Source organism: Abrus precatorius, unplaced genomic scaffold, assembly GCF_003935025.1.
Source record: "Abrus precatorius isolate BTA unplaced genomic scaffold, Abrus_2018 Scaffold8, whole genome shotgun sequence".
Classification (NCBI taxonomy): domain Eukaryota; kingdom Viridiplantae; phylum Streptophyta; class Magnoliopsida; order Fabales; family Fabaceae; genus Abrus; species Abrus precatorius.
Genome location: NW_020874428.1, coordinates 12,789,669 through 12,803,973, shown reverse-complemented (window position 1 = coordinate 12,803,973; position 14,305 = coordinate 12,789,669). Strand labels below are relative to the sequence as shown.

General features: G+C 35.6%; 1 protein-coding gene across 1 annotated transcript; it reads right to left on the bottom strand.

Annotated features, from left to right (window-relative positions):
* Positions 1 to 4,236: 4,236 nt before the first annotated feature.
* Positions 4,237 to 5,847, bottom strand: LOC113847159 (stearoyl-[acyl-carrier-protein] 9-desaturase 6, chloroplastic-like). The gene is made up of 2 exons (XM_027476069.1): positions 5,278 to 5,847; positions 4,237 to 4,803 (listed from the first exon to the last, which is right to left on the bottom strand). The coding sequence occupies exons 1-2, from the start codon at positions 5,845 to 5,847 to the stop codon at positions 4,237 to 4,239; spliced, it is 1,137 nt and encodes a 378-aa protein (XP_027331870.1).
* Positions 5,848 to 14,305: the final 8,458 nt, after the last annotated feature.

Genomic DNA, 14,305 nt, shown 5'->3' with positions numbered 1-14,305 from the left:
TTATAAGCGATAATCTCAAGGGAGATGAAGAAGAAAAGCTGCTGAGAATTTTAAGGAATCACAAATCTGCAATTGGATGGCACATCTCAGATTTGAAAGGTATTAACCCATCCTTTTGTAGACATAGAATTCTGTTTGAGGACAACTACAAGCCAGTAGTACAGCCACAAAGAAGGTTGAATCCAGCCATGAAGGAAGTGGTTAGAAAAGAGGTAATGAAGCTATTAGATGCAAGGATAATTTACCCAATTTCGGATAGTCAATGGGTCAGCCCAGTTCAAGTTGTTCCTAAGAAAGGAGGAATAACTGTAGTGGCAAATGAAAAGAATGAATTAATACCCACTAGAACTGTCACAGGCTGGCGCATGTGCATTGATTATAGAAAGCTTAATGATGCAACAAGGAAGGATCATTTTCCCTTACCATTTACCGATCAAATGTTAGAAAGATTGGCTGGACATGCATTTTATTGCTTCCTTGATGGATATTCAGGCTATAATCAAATAGCGGTGGACCCTATAGATCAAGAGAAGATTGCCTTCACATGTCCATTTGGAGTATTTGCATATAGAAGGATGCCATTTGGATTGTGCAATGCTCCAGCCACATTCCAAAGAAATGTCAAGATACAAACCTTGTGCTGAATTGGGAAAAGTGTCATTTTATGGTCCAAGAGGGAATAGTCCTTGGCCATAGGATTTCTGAAAAAGGAATTGAGGTGGACCAAGCCAAAATTGAAGTCATTAGATGCCAAGCCAAGATTGCTGAGATGGATTCTACTGCTGCAAGAGTTTGAGCTAGAAATTAGAGATAAAAAGGGCAAGGAAAATGGAGTAGCTGATCATCTGTCTAGACTGCCATTGGACAGTTTGAACTCTAATTCTTTGGACATCAATGAAGAATTTCCAGATGAGAAATTATTTGTGGTGGAAGAATCACCTTGGTTTGCTGATTTAGCAAATTTTAAGGCCACTGAGCTGATTCTAGCAAAGTTTAATTGGCAACAAAGAAAGAAATTTCTGCATGACAGCAAATTTTATGTATGGGAAGACCCTTATTTGTTCAAAATAGGGGTAGATGGTCTGTTGAGAAGGTGTATATCACAAGAAGAACAAGCTGAAATTCTTTGGCATTGTCATAACTCAGAATATGGAGGCCACCATGGTAGCTCAACGACTGCTGCAAAAGTCTTGCAAGCAGGATTTTTCTGGTCAACATTATTTAAAGATGCCAAGAATTATGTTGAAAGTTGTGACAAGTGTCAAAGGATAGGCAATATCTCTAGAAAGCATGAACTGCCCATGAACAATATTTTAGAAGTGGAGATGTTTGACGTTTGGGGAATTGATTTTATGGGACCATTTCCCACGTCCTTTTCTCATGAATATATACTTGTGGCAGTAGACTATGTGTCTAAATGGGTGGAAGCCATCCCAACAAGGTCCAATGATGCTAAAGTGGTGATATCTTTTATCAAAAGAAACATATTCACTAGGTTTAGAGTACCTAGATTCTTACTAAGTGATGGAGGTACTCATTTTTGTAACAAATATCTTGATTCAGTCTTAGCAAAATATGGAGTGAGACACAAGATTGCTACACCGTATCATCCACAAACAAGTGGACAAGTGGAAGTTTCAAATCGAGAAATTAAACAAATCTTAGAGAAGGTGGTGAATCAATCAAGAAAGAACTGGTCCAAAAAGCTAGATGACTGTCTATGGGCATATAGAACAGCCTTTAAGACTCCAATTGGTATGTCACCTTATCAATTAGTCTATAGAAAGGCATGTCACTTACCTATGGCATTGGAACATAAGGCTTATTGGGCTACAAAGTGGCTGAATATTGATTTGGCAAAGGCTGGAGAAAAGAGGATTCTGCAGTTACATGAATTGGAAGAATTCAGACAGCAAGCCTATGAAAATGCCAAGATATACAAGGAGAAAACCAAAAGGATTCATGATAAATTCATCTGAAAAAGGGAACCCAAATCTAGACAACAAGTGTTGCTGTTCAATTTAAGACTGAAATTATTTCCAAGGAAACTCAGATCAAGGTGGTCTGGACCCTTCTTCATTAAAGAAGTATCACCTCATGGTGCAGTCTTGGTGGCAGATCCTAATACAGGAAGAGAGTTCAAAGTTAATGGTCAAAGGTTGAAAATTTATCATGGAAAGGCATTTTCAAAGGAAATTTCATGTGTTAAAGTGGTTTCTCTTGAATGAGAAACATCAAACGTCAAGCTAGTGACGTTTAAAGAGCGCTTGTGAGAGGCAACTCACGTTTCTAAAACTTGAACTCTTATAAATTGAAGTTTAGATGTTGAATTTCTAGTTAATTTTGAGTCCTAGTAGGATATTTTGTTGAATTAGGTAGAAATTAATATTTTGAAATTTGATTTTTGATAAGGAAGTGTAGTGAAAATTTATTGGTTGTTTGTTGTGATTCAGGAAAAAAATTAGATGGTGAACTTAAGTTTCAAGATGAGTCATGATCAAGGAATTTAAATTGCAGAAAAATTATAGTTCTTAAGCTGATATGGAGGGAACAATCATGGGAGTTGAGACTTCAAGTGAGTAGAGTAACAACGCAGGAACCTTATGATATGTGCGTTGAAACTTTAAACACTTGAAGCCAACACGCGCAGACCAATAGAGAAGAATCTGAAGCGGAGAGTTGTGCGTTTCTACTCTAAACAGCTGAAGTTTCAACGCACAATTGCGCGCTGACACGCTAAATGGATAGAGCCAAAACACAGAAGCTCTGAGTGAAGAGCTAAAGAGCAGCAGTTGCGCGTCTTCACTCTACTCACATGACGCCTTGGCACACAAAACCGCGCCTTCACTTTAACTGTTTGAAGCCAAGACGCATTCTGAGTGCCTTACACAGAGCAACTGCGCGCCTTAACGCCAACTAAATGAAGTTGCCACGCGCAGTTATGCGCCTTCACCCTAGCTGTTTGAAGCCAACACGTGCAAAGGTCAGATCTTTAAACCTTAACTTCTTTCATTTTAAAGTGAGCACGTGAGCTGCATGAGGGTTTTAAGTTGAAACGCAGAACGAGTGAAGTAGCCACGCCTGAGGTATTTTTGAACAAAATTTTCTGCGTGATTACTTGCCTTATTTAAAGCCTTCACGCGTTCAGAGTTCTCACTTAAAACCCCCAGAGCCAAAGCGCACTGTGAAAAACCCTAGCTGCCCAGAAAACTTCATCAAAAATAAAAAATTTTCTACTTGTTTTAAACTGAATCTGAGACTTAATTCCACTACATTATCACTGTTGAGTAAGTCTGTATCAGTTCTACACTCCATTTCTAGGTAATTTTCATCAAATTGCAAAATTTAAATTTTAGGGTTCTTCTGAATCTGATTTGGGGATAATTTGGGGATTGTGATTTGGGAGTGAATTATGTTTAATTGATGATTGGAACATGCAATTAAGGTGTGATTGAATTGAATACATGCCAGACCTGTAATTTTTAATGAGAATTTGAATCTGCATTATGAATTTTCCTTTTGTTCCTTTGCTGAGTATGTGCAGAAATATTGTCGTAAATAATTAGGGAATTTTGTTGACAAATTCGTACAATGTAGCACTGAGAATGATGCAAAACATGTTCTGTGAAATGCTGAATGAATTTTCATCAGTCTAATATCTAGAAAAAGAATTCAAATTGAATTTTATAAGTACTAGTGTGCTTTTTAGTACTGTAAACTGTTAATCAAGACACTCTGGATTATTATTTTGATGAATTGCAGTGATTTGTTTTGCATTTTATACTTTTTTTATCATGAAACTTTGATCCTGCAGTTGTTGTCATACTACTTTCCATTTAGCACATTGTCATGGAAATTAAGAGTTGAGTTGAACCTGAAAACTTTGGACATAGCTAAATACTAGAATTATAACTTACTGATGGTTCACATAAGCTTTAAGATAGCATATTCTCTGTATTTGGAGTTAGGAAAAATGCTACACATGTTGAATTAATTTTTGCACACTTGGTTAAATTTTGAACTCATTATTTCTTGATATAAAATTGTGATAAGTACTGAAAAAATGACAAGCACACCAAGGGGGAACTCCCAAAGACAAAACGAGGCAGATTTTCAGAAAGTCCTTCTTCAAGAACAATCCCTTCTGCTATTTACATCTTAATACAAACTTGGAGCATAAAATACAGTTTCTTGGACCATGGAGTAAATGACCCTTACGCACATCTTAATACAAACTCACAAAAGCACCTTTTTATTGAAAATCCAGCTGAACTTGACGCCATGCGGCTTCATCTTGCGCGCTCGCTTCTCGGCTCGCTCCTGGAACTTCCTAATCCTATGTGGTAATCCACACACAAAATCCTGCGCCCTCTCTCCATCAGCCGTCAAACCGTCAATCTTTTCCAATCTCCACCGTCTGATCAGAAACTCCAAGATGTCCACGTAGTCACTGACCGTGTACACGCCCATACGCTGCGACACCGCGGAATAGTGCTCCAATAGCCTGGGATCCTCCCCATCGTACATAAGGTGCGCTGGCATCGTAATCTTCTTCTGCATCATGTCCCCTATGGCCACCATTGCTCCCGTGGGGTCCACTTCTAGAAGCTTCTCGACGATTCTCGAGTACGCATTCTCGTGTCGCTTCTCGTCCGCAGCAATGGTCCCGCATATGCGCGCAAGCACCGGATCACCGCCCTCTTTGGCAAGCCGAGCCGTGTTGCCGTGAGCTATGAACGTCGCTCGCTCTTGGACTGACGTGTACACAAACCCTAAGTACGGGTTATTCTCCATTCCAGCATCCTACATTTCCAAATGAAATAAATTAGAATATTGCATTTTTCTTAAAAAAAAACAACGATTTTATTAATATTATAATTTAAGTTCGACTTCAAATATATGAAAATAATATATTTTTATTAGAAAATTAAAATATCTATCATATTATAAATTTAAAATAATATTAAATATTTTTTAACAAAAATTCATTACTTTTAGACACTTAAATTCAAGATAATGTTCAATTTAGGTGACTTTGTAACTAAGTTTTTATCATAAGAGAAGTATTGTGCTATGCCACTCAGTGTGTATGAGCTTGTAGGTGATGATTTCTTATAATATCTACCATTTTCTGCTTATGATAAAGTATAAGTTAATTTTAATATATAAATATTTATTATGATGTTTATTCAAACCCATAGAATCTTGTCAACCGGATTCACGTGAAAGTAAAGGATAGATATTATAAGAAGTATATATTGTGATATAACTACTCACCATGCCAGCAGCAATGAGGTAGTGGATGGTCTTCTCGATCATTTTCATATCAACTCGACCAGAAAGATACAAATAAGTTTTGAGCAAATCTCCGTGTCTATTTTCTTCTGCGCTCCAGGCCCGGTTCCACACAGCCCACGGGCTTGGGCTGGTTCCATAATCATCTCTCACTCCATCGAGATTATTCATCACTGTCTGGTAAGTGGGAAGCGCCTCTTCCGTGATCATGTCACCGACGAGCACCACAAAGTACTCGTCGGGTAGCTCTTTGGTGGTGTCTTGAAGAGCCTTTACCTGATCCATGAAGTCATGGAAGGGTAAGGAAGAGTCAGGCACAAAGTTCTGTGGCTGCCAGCTTTGCTCAACGGGCTTAAGAAGTGGTAGGACTTGCTGGGAAGCCCAGCCCTCAAGTGACTTGAAAATCTCTTGCTTTTCCGGTGGCATTGAGTGCGTCTTCCGCTTCTTCATGAGCGGCGGCGCTGCCACGGAAACGGTGGCTCTCGGTGGTGCCATGCAAATGTGGTGGGCACTTCTTGGAGTCCATGCAAGTGGAAGAGTTAGCATTTGCATGTTCTAGTTTTCGTTACGTGTGATTATGTGTGGCTTGCCCTTGGGTTGTGAGCTCTGAAAGTTAGAAACTCAGAATGAAGGTGGAAGGTATTTGTAGGGGTGTAATTTGGTACTAACCCTTCTTTGGATTAATGGTTTTGGCATTGATGTTGATCAATTTCTTACTTCACTTATTTTTTAGCTTTTAAATTAATTAACGATTTAAAAATAATTTGGTTGAGTTCTGAAAGTCTTTTCTTACCGTGTGCATTCATGATGATGGCAACTAATGCAGGTCCTCATGTCATACGATTCTGGTTGGGTTAGCTTTCATCTGCAGAAGGAAATTAAGGCCCTGTTTCCTAAGATTTTATCACGTTATTCTTATGTGTGATATAAGTTTAAAAACTTTTATATTTTTTTAATTTATATTTAATGAGTTATAATTTATTATTTTACACAACTATAAATATATATACACGCACTCGTTCACGAAGGCAACAAATGCAGGTGAACATGTTATACGATTCTGGTTGGCTTGGCATAATGGCATTTATCTGCTAAAGGTAATTTCAATACTTAATTGTAGCGAGGCGGCATGGCTGATCCTAATCTAGGTCACAGGAAATAAAGGCCTGTCCCCCCATAATATTTTTGATAATATAAGTATTTATGTTTAAAAATCAATATTTTTAGAATAATATTTTCATTCACCGATGATTAATTACCTGGTATCTACCTCCGTATGTAAAATAATAAGCAGTTTGAGACTTTGGTAAAATTAATGGCTACAGAAACTCACCTGCAATTCACGTGGAGTAATTCATTGAGATGTGACTAATGACTTAAATTCATTTTACGTAAAATATACATCTTTTAAATAATTGTATATTTAATAATTATATTTTAAATTTTTTATTTTATAATTTTCATAATTTTAGTCCATCGATTATCTCATAATTTATTTTAAAAAAAAGTTAAATAAGACTAATTCTATGTTAAATTATTATTCAAGAATTAATAGAAAAAAGGTTACACTGTTAATTGAGAATATTACTCTCCATCACTTTAAAAGTCACCAAAATAATTCTTATATATAAAAAAATAATCACATTATTAACTAACATGTATAACCGTTAATTATTTTAGTTTAAAAAGAATAACAAATTAATGAGTGTTTTTGTTCTTTTGCGATCACATAAATGTTGCCTAACCGATTGCTGCATGATATAATGTTTGCTAAATAATGTAATAAGTGGAATTAGGGACCTGTTGGCAAAGTTAGTTTCCTTATTATTTTGAGAAAAATAGTTAGTGTTAGTTGCCAAAATTGTTGGACAAGCTTCTAAAAATAGAAGTTAGTGGTTATTTTCAAAGGTTAAAAATAAACACCCTTGTGTAAATTTGGGCATCAAGAAAAATAAAATCCTTTGTTGCTCTTGAGAGCTAAGGGTGAGTGAAGTAACCATTGGGTAATCTACTCTTAATTGTTACAATTTGGTATCAGATTTGCCAGGGGACGATGGTAACCGCAAAGGAGCTTGAGACTCGCATGAATTTTTATGAGAAGAACCTCTCTAATCATCAAGAATTGGTTCAACAATCACTGGATACGATACAGAAATCTATTGAAGGGCTCACGACAGTGATAACAGCTTTATATATGACCAAGAAAGTCATACAAGAAGAAGAACCTCACAATGAATCGCTAAAAACGGTTCTTTCGATGGTTGAACGGGCACAAATCCCATTTCTTTCCTTCGATGGCTCTAACTTTCATGATTGGAAAGCGAAGGCAAAACAGTTCTTTGAAATGGGGGAAAGCCGTTTATTGTTGTTATCTATGGATGGCAAGGCTTTTGCTTGGCTAAGGCATTACATGCAAAACATCAATAATAAAGGGAAAACTTAGCAACATATCCTTCAGGATGCACAGAGCAAATTTGATACGGGTGCATTTGATGATCTAGTCGCTGAACTTGCAAGATTGAAACAAAAAGGGCCTTACTTAACTATCTTGAAAAGTATGACACGTTGCACGATTACAAGATGAGGTGCTTCAAGAAATGGCAAAGAAATTTTCACTAGAAAAATCAGTTAGTTTAGAATTATAGGTGAAATATACAACATCCTGGTCATCTACCTCTCCCAACAATAGAAAATATCCAATTACCACTTTGCATCATAATCAACCTCAATGTTCTACAACCTCAACACCAATGACAGATTCAAAGGTATCAACTGCAAACTCTATATCTTGAAAACAAATTAGTGAAAGGATTGCAAAGGGTTTATGTCTATTTTGTGGTGATAAATAGGAAAGAGATCATAAACAAAGGTGTAAGGTGTGGGGTAGGTTAAATGCCATTTTTAGTGCACAAGAGCAAATGGATGTTGACCTCACATCAGAATCAGATAGAGAGCAAGAAACTGAATTAGTTGAGCAAATTTTAAATTTACTTAGGGATACAAACTTTCATATATCCCTTAATGCCTTACAAGGTGTGGCTGCTGGTAACACTCTCCAAATGAAAGGCTTGATTAAGAAACAAGATGTGCCATTTTTAATGGACATGATACATGCAAATTGGATTAAAATTACAGCAATATTCTTTTGCGTAAAATTCCTAACTAGCAAGTATACTAGGTTGTTGTAGCAAGAAATAAAATTTAGAAATTAATATGAGTCCTAAGTATCGCCTACAAGAATCTTATTTTTCAATTACCAATTCACAATTCAACAATTATTGAGCCACACAATTCATTTGGAAGATTGTGAACATGTAAAAGTAAAGAATAAAAACAATGAAAAGTAACAAATGTGCTGTAAAAATAGAATACGAAATTTGAATTAAAAATGCTATATGTAAAATAGTTAGGAATCACTTCACCAGATTTTCAATTGCAATGCAATAATGTTCTGAACTCTTAAGAATTTTAACTTATTGATAATCAATTTCACTTCTTTAACTAAAGGACAATTCCTTGCCTCAGTGATCCTAATATCTAATTAAACCTTCTTAATTCCTTAGGTTAAATTCAATCAAACATTGCATTAAGTTCTAGAAATTATAGGATTACTAAATTATGATACTTATTCCTGATATCTCAATAACCTAGGCACATGATTCAGATATGAGAAATAAACTCAATTTCCATTGATGAAAACTCCTCTAAGTTCAATTGAATGAAGGATTAGTTCACAATTGCATCAAGAACAGAATCACATACTCAATTCAATTAAAATCTCAAGGTCCAGATCCAAAATCACATCATAATATCAAATCCAGATCCATAGATCCCTAACCAAAAAGGTTTAGAACAACATTACAATGGAAGAAGGAGAAATAAGAGAAGATAAAGACAAGAAGCAGAATAACATCTTCCAAGACCCAATCTTCACCTTGATTCCTCTAGCAATGAAACTTGAAAGTCACTCCCAACCTCTCTCTCTGACTTCTCTTGGAAGTTAAAACAATTACAAAGTGAAAAATAACAAAAAATGGACAAAAGTTCCAAATCTAAACTTTCTATTTATAGTGTTTTTCTCGCCTTTTCCACTTCCACATATTAATCTCTGAAGATTATAACATGAAAGGTCTTCTAAAAGCTTCTATAATTGAATTAGGAACTCAAATCGTCCAAACTAAACACTTAGAAGTGATTTTCAAAATTCTGTTACATGTGCTTAGACACTCTAAGTGGTCAGAGTGTTAATGCGCATGTGTTTTCTTATTTATATCAAAGACTGTTACAGGACTAATTCAATTACATCATAATTTTAAAATACAACCTGTCCTATAGCAGTTCATCCTTCCTTCACTGATTTCGGTGCTGATCGTCTTGGTCACCTGAAAAATAAATGTAAGGGTGAGTACTCTACACTATCCCACACACATGCATAAATAGACTCACCTCGCATATCTATAGGTGTTCTAATATATTCTACTCAAATCTAGGTAATCACAAGCAACAATTCAAACATTTCATTCCAGTTCATAAATGACGCACTCATGGCGCCAAATAATTTACACATGTGCACTCACTACACCTAGCCACACTTACTGTGGCACATAGTCATAGTTTCACATCATGAATGGTCGTCGTTACCCCCGCCTCATGAATACCACGTGGGTAGTCACAGGTCGCTCAACAAAGGTAATGGTCAGAGGTCTAGTCAGGAGGAAAGTGTGTAGCCCGTGGTGCACCCACGCTTACTGTTAATGTCACCACCACTCTCTCTTCCCCAAGGTATTTCTACTGTCCTCATCTTCCACACCTCCAATGTATCGCTGAATCATTCACAACATTATTACAACGACATTTACACGCCTCATTCATACACATTCCAATTTCACACAATATCCGTAGTCATTAACATTACACGGCACATAGGCCCATAGTCATTTGCACACACGGCACAAGTTCCCCTATTCATTCACCCCACATTACACACATGTCCATTCCATGCACACAACATTTCAACACGTCATTCATATTCAATCATCAATTCTTCATAAAAATTCACTCGAAATCAACCACTACTAGAATAGTGCCATTTACAACAGAAATAGATATACAGACGGATTTTTGGATTTTTATTTTTCTAAAATTTTCTAAAAAATTCATCTATAAATCTGTGTGTATTACAGATGAATTTTTGTCTGTCTGTAAAATTTGTCTGTACTTGGCCCGCCATTTGGCGTGAAGTATTATAGACAGGCAGTACAAACGAATTTTTTCATCTGTAATTTGAAAATGGGAGGGAAATTTGGAGCGGGAGTTACACACAGAAAAGTTCATCTGTAAATATTGCCATTTTTTACTGACTTTTCATCTGGCAATTTATAGACAAATTTTTCTGTTTGTAACTGTATTTAACAAATTTATAGACAAAAAAATTTGTCTATAATTTAAAAATGAGAGGAAAATTTGGAGCGAAACTTACAGACAGGAAAATCTGTCTGTAAATATTGTCATTTTTTGACTAAATTTTTATCTGACAATTTACAGACAGATTTTTTTGTCTGTAAATGTATTTGACGAATTTATAGAAGGATAAATCCGTCTATAATTTATCCTTTAAAAGGCACTATTTCATTAAAACATTTACAAATGAATTTTTCCATCTGTAATGTGCGAAACACATAAAACTGCGCCTTCTCCTTTTTCTTTCTCATTTTGCTACATTTCATCTCTCTCTCTCTCGCCTCTCTCTCTGTCTCTCTCTTGGAGCTTTGGTTTTTTGGCCTTTGTGAGTGATTGGAGCATTCATTTGAAAGATAATTTGCATCATTGTGTTCCTGGTATAATACTCTTACTTTTAATCGGTTTAGTTTTTTTTATTTTTGATGTATTTTAGAGACTTAAAATTTCTAAGATAGAGTTGTAGGATTAGAGATTGTATGACTGGGGGGAAGGGCGTAGAGATTCTTCTCCGAACCTGATTATTGTGTGTTGTGGGATTGTTTGTGTTTGCGAAGTTTGTAGAATATACATGTTGTGGAGTTACAAGGGGATGTGCTCTAGAATGATTTAGGATTGTGATGTGTTTGTATTTTATGCATTGATTAATATATTGTTATATAATATATTAGTTATGTGTGGTGAAATTTTTAATTTTTGTAAAAAAGTGGTAAACAAACATAAGGAAATTGACATGTATTAGGAGAGATTATGCCAAAATAATTAAAAATTTGTGTAATGTCTAATAAAAAGTTGACACAACATTGTGTATTTGTATTAGGTTTATATAGTTCTTGATCCAGATGTTTCTAAAAAATCATCAGTGGATATATGATAGGTTGCACCCAAGTTAGGGGGAATAAAACCTGAATTCTTTGAGGGTGTAGAGGAATTCATATATGTTTGTTGTAATTCGCAACAATTCATCACCAACCAAAAAGTTAGGTGTCCATGTTCTAAGTACAAGTGTAGAAAGTTTTTAGATATTGATTCAATTAGGTATGATTTGTATAAGTTTGGATTTAAACATGATTATTGGATATGGACTGAGCATGGGGAAGTAGTTAATGTGGACAATCAAGTAGGCAATTCAAATATATTGCAATCAGGTGAAGATGTAGGTAAAGTAAGTTGGGAAGAAAGCAATAGTCGTTATCAAGAAATGGTTTATGATGCTGTTAGTCTTGAATTTGAAATTTTTTGTAATTTTGAAGTTGAACAAGAACCTAATGGAGAGGCTACAAAGTTTTATAATGTTTTAGAAGCAACAAATAAGCCTTTATGGGATGGGTGTACACATTCAGAGTTATCTTTAGCAGTAAGAATGTTAAGCATAAAGTCAGAAGGCAATCAAAGTCAGAGGTCATTTGATCAATGGGCTACAATAATTAGTGAGCTTAGTCCCCAACGTGACTCAATCCCAAAAGACTTTTACCAAGCAAAAAAATTAGTTTCCAAACTTGGATTAAAAGAAGTCAAAATTAATTGTTGTTTGAAAGGCTGCGTGCTGTATTACAAAGATGATGCTCTTTGGACAAATTGCAAATTCTGTGGAGAGCCTAGGTTTAAACCAAGAAGAGGTGGTAGAAGTGGTAAACATAAAGATGTACCACAAACTAGAATGCATTATTTACCTTTAATTCCTAGGCTAAAAAGGTTGTATGCGTCTATGAGTTCAGCTTCTTACATGATGTGGCATGCTGAAAATAAAAGGAGCTTGGCAACATTTTGATCAAGTGTATCTTAAGTTTGCATCTGATCCTAGAAATGTAAGGTTAGGGTGCTGATGGGTTCACTCCAAACAATCAATTCAATAAATCATATTCTTGTTGGCCTATTGTGGTTACACCTTTTAATCTTCCTCCCGAAATGAGCATGAAAAATCCATATTTGTTCTTGACTTGTATAATTCTTGGTCTAGAAAATCTAAAGGCTAAAATTGATGTATACCTTCAACCTTTGATTGATGAGTTGAAAGAGTTATGATGTGAGGGTGTAGTAACTTATGACCTATCAAGAAAGCAAAATTTTAATATGAAAGCAGCACTGATATAGACGATAAATGATTTTCCTGCTTAGCATGCCCAATTTGTATGGAGGATACAAAGGCATTTACTTTGAAACATGGAGGGAAAAATTCATGGTTTGATTGCCATAGGATATTTTTAGATATGGAACATCCTTATAGGAGTCAAGCCTACAAATTTAGAAAAGCAACTGTTAAGAATGAGGACCCTCCCGTCCGTTTAAATGGTCATCAAGTATGGGATAGAGTTAGACACTTGCCAAAAACAGTAGAAGTAGGAAAATTCATTAGGGTCCCTGGTTATGGGATGACGCATAATTGGACCAAACAAAGTATATTCTGGGAGCTCCCATATTGGAAGGATAATTTAGTTCGCCATTGTTTAGATGTGATGCATGTGGAAAAAAAATGTATTTGATAATATCATGAATACTGTAATGGACACTGATTGAACTAATGATAATGTAAAGGAAAAGAAAGATTTAGAAGAATATTGTAGGTGTCTAGAATTGAGGTTACAACAACTTGCAAATAGTCGATGGTCAAAGCCAAAGGCAAGTTATACTCTAACTTTACCACAAAGACAAGATGTGTGTAAGTGGGTGAAGGACTTAAAAATTCTTGACAGTTATGCTTCAAACCTCAATCGTTGTGTGAATGTTGAATAAGGAAGTTTTTTTGGGATGAAAAGTCATGATTGCCATATATTCATGGAGTATCTTCTACCTGCTGCATTTAGGGAACTACCTGACCATGTTTGGAAGCCATTGACTGAGTTAAGTGAGTACTTTAGGGACCTATGTTCACCTACTATTAGGGTTGAAGACCTATTAGTGATGGAGAACAATATTCCAGTGATTTTGTGTAAATTAGAGAGAATACTTCCCCCTGGTTTCTTTGACTCCATGGAGCACTTGCCTATACACTTAGCGTATGAAGCACGTGTATGTGGACCAGTACAATACAGGTGGATGTATTTGTTTGAACGAGAAATCGAAGGGTTCAAAAGGACTGTGAAAAATAAAGCTCAAGTGGAAGGATCCATATGCCAGGTATATATATCAAAGGAGACATCAAATTTTTGCACATACTATTTTGAACCTCATGTTCAATCTAGGAGGACTCAGGTTGGTCGAAATGATGATGGGGGAGAAAGCAGTAATGAGTCAACTCTATCTATATTCAACCAACCAGGTCGTGTATCTGGGAAATGCGAAGAACGATGGATCTTAGGTGATGAATCAGATGCCGCACACTTGCATATCTTATTAAATTATGATGAAGTTCAACAATTCAGAACGTAAGTGACTTATAATTGCTTTAATGACTTTTTTCGATTATGGTTATTCAAATCTAATTAATGATATTGCAATGTTTACAGATATTTTGATCAATTATATGGTCACGAATGCCTTAATCAATTTCCATCATAGTTCAAAACTTATGTAAGTCATGGAATTTTCCTAACATTTTAGTTTATCGACTTTT